Consider the following 7716-nt stretch of genomic DNA (forward strand, 5'->3'; position numbering starts at 1 on the left):
GTCGGGGATCCAGCTGTCTTAACCTCGTTATTTGCTGGCTCCAGTTCTAATGATTTTTTTTTTTCAAAAGACATGAAAGTTTGGGGCCAGCAGGTGGCATGGTGGTTAAGGCACTGAACTCCCATGTGGCCAACTGCAGTTTGAGTCCTGGACCTGCTGGCTTGCTTTCTAACCTTCCCTCTCTGTCTTGCTCTCTCTGGTGAACACATGTGCCCTATAACAAATTAAAAATAATAATAATGAAATTAAATAAGTATTTTTAAAAATTTTTATTTAACTTTATTTTTATTTTTAATTTGAGAGAGAGGGACAGAGCAAGAGAGAGGAAAAGTGAGAAAGCAAGCCATCAGGTCCAGGACTTGAACCTTGGTCAACCATGAAGGAGTCCAGTGCACTCAAGCACACCACCTGCCAGCCCTTAAAATTAAATAATTCTTAAAAAAAATAAAAAGGAATGTGAAAACCTCTCTGATGGTATCAATAACTAATGAATTTAGATTATAATTAAAATTAAAATACACTACTATCAAGGCCCAGTCACTGGGCACGGCCATAACACAAGTAGCCTAAAAGTCTAGAAGTCATATGGCTGACCATGGGTTAAGTTCCTGAGGTCAGCCTGAAAACATGCTGGGTAAGACCATATTGAAGGTGCTTTGCCCCACCCACCCACCTTATATACACACACATATACTCTTTATCATTAGAAAAAAGTAACAACAACAAAACCTACTATCTAATTCAATCACAGCAAGAAAAATAAAATAACCCTGATGTATGAATAAATTATGACTTTTAAAAACTTGTAAGAAGAATTATTTGAAGTCTTTCTAAGGGTGGTCAAAAGTGAGAGCCATGATCTAGAATTAATATTTTTCTCTGTTGCTTGATTTATAGACTTTTTAAGAGTGCATCCTGTATAGTTTTATAATCTACCTTCTTCAAATAACATATTAAAACTAATGTCCATGTTAATAAATCTGTTAACATTTGTTGATTTCCTTTTGGTTCACTCTTCAAACAGAAGCAAGCAAGCAATAATTGTAAATTAAATACATCTTTTTAAAATTTGAGAACAGATCACTCTCTATTCAGCTAATATCAACCCAAATGTTGATAGTGTACATTAGTTTTAACAAAAATTTTTAAAAATCACATTACAGTATTATACTACAGTGGTTTTAGGAACACAGACTTTGGTAACAAACTTGAATTTAAGTCCTGGCTCTTTTACTGTGTAATCTTGGTCCTTAACCTCCCTAAATTTCAGTTCTCTCACTGTAAAATTATGGTAAGAAATGCTTCATAAATTACTTCTTTTCAGTCTTTACAAAAATCCTGGGGCTAGCCCCATGGCCTGTTGACTAAGGGAGATGGATCCTGGATGGACATCACCAGTTTGAATCCCAACCCTGATGGCTTGAAAAACAGACCAGTTGTGTGTACCTGTGTGCCTGAAATCTTGATAGAACAGAGAAATGGAGGAAAAGGGATTGCAGCATCATCACACCCTATTGGGGAGTGCTATCTCGCTCTTTATCTCTGGCACGTACCCTTTGGGGAAAAAAAAATTTAAATCCTGGTGTATATTTCCCAGTATATCAGGTGGCACGCAGTAAATAGATGGTAAAAATGATTATTTTTAGGGCAATAATGTCTAAAAAGTATAATTTAGCATAATTGGGTAACTGAAGTTCTTAAGATCCATAATCTGCAAGTCTTGTACAAATCTTGGCATATTTTATTATATTGTACAAAAATCAACATAACAAATTATCCTGGCTAGTTTCAGGGTTGAGAAAGTAGAAATCATGGAGCAGTATGGAGTAGTGTTTAGGCTACTGATGTACCTCCAAGTCTGAAAAGTCTTACTAACTGGTATGAAAGGTTTATGCTGTAGGGAAGAACAACTGACAATATCTTTAGTCAGGGCAGAATGTTATGAGGATCTGAACACAGAACTGGTCAGCCATTACGCCTTTTAAGCATGGCAAAATGGAGTTTGAACTCTTATAAACTATAATAATACTGGTGAACTTCATATTTAAATATGATAGACTTGAAAATCTACATAAATTTCTGGATAATTCCTATGCAATAATGTATAATAATGCTAGGAAGTCTCTCATCAGTGCCAACCACCAACAAATGTGTCACTGTAGCAAGATTTTTAAAAATTGTCTCTGTAGGGGTCCAGCAGATACATAATGGTTATGTCACTGCATTCCCACATGGTAGACTGCAGTTAGAATGCTAGACCCGGCAGCTTGAAACTCACACCAGGTGCCTGTGTGTGCATGCTCAAAATCCAGAGAATTAAGAAAAAGGGATTGTGGTATGGCCATCTCCTTTGGGGGTGAGCTCTCCTTTCTCTCTCCCTCTCTTTCTGGAGAGCACATGTGCCTATCACAAAAATCTCTTTAAAAAAAATCTCTGTTGCCTGAAAGAATAAGATAGTACCAAGGCAGACAAATATATGAGCTCCAATCCTTCCTCTTCCACTTATTGACTATGCGATCTTAGACAAGTTCCTTTAACTCTATGCCTTAGTGTTTTTCTTTCTAAGTTTGCTTTAGGATGCGTGCGCTCTCCATAGAGAGACAGCTAGAGACAGACAGAAAGTACTCCCCATGGGGTATGGTCATGCCACAATCCCTTCTCCATTCTCCTCTAAGGAGAATGTATCCAGTGTGATTTTCAAGCTGCCGGGTTCAGGATTTGAACAATGGGGTTGGTCATGAGGGATCCAGTGTCTTTAACTACTATGTCCCTAGGTGGCCTCTTTGGGAAAACAAAAAAACAAAAAACAGGGCTTCACCATGTCACAACTTTCCTGCCTCAGCCTCTCATCTGTGATTATAGGTGAACACTACTGTTAGGCCAGAGGCCTGGGCAGCTTGGATGTGGGGTTGGACGCCATGTCATAGTCAGCTGATGCAACCCGGATCTAGTCTGTCATCTGACCTGTGCTTCACTCGGATGTAGCACATGCACTCTGCTCTGCACATGGTGCTCTACTTTGCACACGGGACTCTACTCTGCACATGTCACCAGATGTTAAGTGGCACACTAGTCTGCTCTCCTCCTAAACCTTTACCATACATGGACCATACCTCTAAGACACGTCCCCTCCCCTATACCCTTATGAAAATTGCTAAACCTGTCACTAGCATGCGACTTCTCTGGTCCGTCTCCCTCCTTCTCGCTCTCTTTCTGTCGAACAGTGAACCAGCGAACCTTGCCTCAGGAGTGTTCCCAATAAAGGCTCTCTACATTTCTATTTTCTTACGTGGTCGGCCCATTCCTTACAACTACTGTGCACGTTTTTTCTTTTTGTAAGGTTTTTCCAGAGGGCACATGCATGTACCAGAACGAGACAAAAGAAGCGAGAAGAAAACACCCCCAAGTGGGGCACCGATATGCTACAATCCCTCCCCCTCCATTTCTCCACCCTGCTGGGATTCGGAGGACACATGTACACATGCCTGCGTGTTTCTCAAGTCTCCAAATCTAGGATTTAAACTGCATGCACAGCTGGGATCAACTGTCAGGCTAGGGGGTTGGCCTCAGCTCTTTTTTCTTTTTGTTGCCAAGTTTTCTTTTTAAACAAAGTCTCGTTTTGTCACTAAAGCCAATTTCTAGCTTGCAATTCTCCTCCCTCGGCCTCCCTGTATCAATGAGATTACAGGCACACAAGACCACAGCTAGTCGTTGGTTTGGACCTGGAATCAAACCAGGGCTTCCCAGTTTGTGAAGCAGCACAGCAACCCAGCAAACATGCCATAGTGGTTAGGCTTTAGTTTCACCATTTATAAAAGGGAATAATAAATACCTACCTTAAAGAATTGCTATAAGAACTAATAGTTAATGTATGTAAAACACTTAAAACAATTCCTACTACATAACATGCTCAGCAAACATTAGACCATTTACTATTATTATCATCATTATTACTGCACACTTAACTTCATATAGTTAAGTTCTTTGATATTTTGAGTAGGCTGTAGGATAGAATTAGCATTATCCACAGTGAGTACTCAGTGAGATATAGATGCACGTGAATGTTAAAAATACACTGAAAAATCTGAGAGCTGTGCCAGTAAGGTGATCCTCAAGAACTGAACTAGAAATATCCAACTTTACCTCAGGTATGTTTTGAATTAGCCCTTTTATTTTTTTAATCAAATTTCAAGGTTTTCTATTTCCTTTGCACCATCTGAACTGATTATCCTAACGCAACCAGAGATCTTTGCAGAGTATGGAGAGGAACACCACCCACACAAGCAATAAAGTAACTAAATTAAAATCAGGTGACCAAATTTAAATGGGAAGGAAAAAAAATGCAATACCTCTTCAACAGCAGAAAGTTTTGCTTTCAGTTCTCTAACAGTGGAATCTCCTTTATATTTCCTTTCAGTTAGGTCTTTATTAGCTGCTTCTAATTCAGACACCCTGTTTTGTAGCTGGTGGATATTTCTTTGATGGAGCATTTCCAGATCTTTTTTCTGTTGTTCATGCTGCTGTTGATACTGAACCTGGGCCTGTTAGATAGTAAAAATAAAGTACCAAAATTCAGAGAAATAAATTGGAGATTACAAATACAGAAAAAGATTTGGGGGCAGGGATCACCAATTTATTCTTTACAACTATAAGACTTCCCTATTCTAAAAAAGATCTGTTTCAATTACGGATTTCATAAAGGAGAAATTATAGGCAACAAAGGCAAATTTACCATCATAATTTTGTTCAAATGCCTATTTGTCTTAAAGTCACATGTGTTTAGAAGTATTGGTCTTCAGGTTAAAGGAAGAATAACACATGACTGGGAAAACAACAACAAAAAAAGCAAACTGCAGGAACCAGCAAGTGGCATGGTGCTTAAGGCCCTGACCTCCACCATGGCCAGTGATGGTTTCAGTCCCAGACCTGGCAGCTTGCTTTCTCTCTCTGGTGAGCTCAAGTGCCCTATAGCAAATTTTAAAATAATAAAAATAATTTTAAAACTTAAATAATTCTTTAAAAAAAAAAAGCAAACTGCAAAGAACTTTTGTTTTGCTTTAAACACATTATATTGTTTGTTTTTATAATCAATATATTTTATGATAAAAAAACCTAAAATTATAAAACTGGCAAGATTTGTTAGTCTAATCTCATACTTAATAGTTACATTTAAAATTTTTAAATTTATTTTTATTTAATGATGGAGCACATGTGCACAAATGGGAGAAAGTGCACCTGAGAAAGACCAACCCTTCAAAGGAGTTGATGATGATGTGATCCCCTCCTTCAAATCCTTTAGACCTCCAGGATCCTGGGCACGTGCACATGCACCCAAAGTGCTTTAGACCAATCAAGCCAGGGACTGGAACTGAGGTGGACACATGGCTTCTAACTCCACAGTCTTATTCACTACTGGCTGTTCTACAGAGGCTGGACTATAATAGTTACATTTCACTGATTGCAAAATTTGACCTGTTTGCAACTGAGTAATCTCTGAAACCTGTCTGAATCATACCACAGACCTACATATCTTAATAATTTCTATTAAAGAATACTACCAAATTCAAAATATGGGGTTTTTTTTTTCTTTTTTGAGAGGTTTTTCGCTATAGGGCGCGTGTACTCGCCAGACAGAGAGAGACATAGAGACAGAAAGCGAGAAATCACCCCCCGGGGGGATGGCCACGCCGCAATCCCTTCTCCTCCATTCTCCTCTCAGGATCTTGGGCATGCACGCACACGCGCCCGGTGTGAGTTTTAAGCCACCAGGTCCAGGACGCGAACCATGGTGGACTACATGGGAGTCCAGCGACATAGCCATTACGCTAACTGCTGGTTCCCAAAATATGTTTTAAAAATAAAATACTGAAGGACCAACAAATGGTGTAATGGTTACATCCTTGGATTCCCACGTAGTCGACCACAGTACAAGTACCGGACCCAGCGGAACTCACACCAGGTGTGTGTGCGTGGGTGCCCAAAATCCCAAGAGGAGAATAGAGAAGAAGGGATTGTGGTATGGCCATTCCCCCTAGGAAGTGATTTCTCGCTTTCTGGCTCTTTGTGTCTCTGTCGCTCAGGAGAGTGCACATGCCCCATAGCAAAAATCTCTCTCTTGAATAAAAATAAACTAATTAATTTAATAGAGAACTGATCTTTTTAAAAATTACTTATTTAATTTTACTTATTAACATTATTCTTTATTTTGCTATAGGACATGTATACTCACCAAAGAGAGGTAGAGAGAAAGGGAAAGGGAGAAAGCAAGCCACCAGGTCTAGGACTCAAACCACAGTTAGCCATGTGGGAGTCCAGTACCTTAATCACCACACCATCTGCTGGCCCCCGAGAACTGGTTTTAACTCAGTGATCATTAGAACTTGGGAATTTTGGGGACTAGCAGATAGCATACTGGTATGTGACTGGACTCCCACATAGTTGACTATGGTTTGATTCCCAGACCTGGCAGCTTAAAACTCACACCGGGTGCATGTGCATGTCATGCCCAAAATCTCAAGAGGAGAATGGAGGAAAAGGGATTGTGGTATGTTCAGAAATCACCCAGGGGGAGATTTCTCGTTTTTCTGTCTCTCTATCTCTTTCTGTCTCTCCTGTAAGTGCATGCACCCTATAGCAAAAAAATTATCTCATAAAAAAATAAAAAAGACTTGGAAATTTTTGTTAAATAAAAAATAAAAAGTATGAGGGATGACATCACAAAGTTTATACTTTCTACTTTGTTCACTTTAGATACATCTGAATGTTTTTATAACAAATAATGTAAGAAAAAGTATTTCCATCATAAAGGAAAAAAATAATCTTTGGAATGTTACATTCAGAGTTGTAGCATAATAACTGAGTCTAAAAGAAAAAGAAGAATTGGGGCTGGCAAGTAACATGGTGGTTAAAGGCGCTGGACTCCCATATGGCTGACCACAGTTCAAGTCTCGGACCTGATGGCTTGCTTTCTCACTTCCTCTTTTTCTCTCTCTCTCTCTCTGATCAAACTGGAAAATAATCATGATAATAATAAATAAAGTTAAATAAAATAATTAAAAAAATCGAGTTGTCTTTTAAAAAAATAAAAAATAAAAAAATAAAAAACAAAAGAAAAAGAAGAATTAGTAGAGGTAGAATCAATATTTGATAAAAAAAATATTCTACAGAGGCTTAATCAGGAGGAGACCTAACGCTTTTAAAAGTAGTTTAGGTGAGAAAAATGTTTGAAGATAGACTTATAATGGTAAGAACTAAAAAACAAAGACAAGTGAAAAATTCCATGAAGAAAAATGAATGGAGAAATCAAGATCAAGAAAATAACAGGTTAAAAAAAAGGAAGGGGTTAACGAGTGGTGTGGTGGTTAAGAGCACTGGATTCCCCCAGGGCTGACTGCGGTTCAAATCCCAGACCTGATAGCTTTCTTTCTCACTTCCCTCTCTCTCTCTCTCTGGTCAATTTGAAAACTAATAATAACAAAAAATAAAGTTAATTATTAATTTTAAAAATGCTTTCCTGTGAACACTGAGTAGTTTACTTGGGCTCTCAGAGTTAGGCCTCACTCGGGCAGGAGTCTTCTAGAAGGCACATTTCCTCAGGCTCCTGAGTCCCTGGGTTCCAGGGCTCAGCTGAATTCAGACACAAGGTCTTCCCTGGCTTGGGAATGAGAAGCCCAAAAGGTAGAATGGCCAGGAGCAGGGAGGGTGAGATGCGAGGCT

General features: G+C 38.8%; 1 protein-coding gene across 3 annotated transcripts in view; it reads right to left on the minus strand.

The window, feature by feature from the left end:
• Positions 1-7716, minus strand: part of SASS6 (SAS-6 centriolar assembly protein) — a 68651-nt gene that overhangs the window by 26151 nt on the left and 34784 nt on the right. For all 3 annotated transcript variants that reach the window (XM_006169028.3, XM_014584375.2, XM_014584374.2), the window contains one exon: positions 4350-4541. In XM_006169028.3, the coding sequence (XP_006169090.1) occupies positions 4350-4541 (192 nt within the window). The remainder of the gene's footprint in view (positions 1-4349; positions 4542-7716) is intronic.

This window comes from Tupaia chinensis, unplaced genomic scaffold, assembly GCF_000334495.1.
Source record: "Tupaia chinensis unplaced genomic scaffold, TupChi_1.0 Scaffold146687_1, whole genome shotgun sequence".
In the NCBI taxonomy this organism is placed as follows: domain Eukaryota; kingdom Metazoa; phylum Chordata; class Mammalia; order Scandentia; family Tupaiidae; genus Tupaia; species Tupaia belangeri.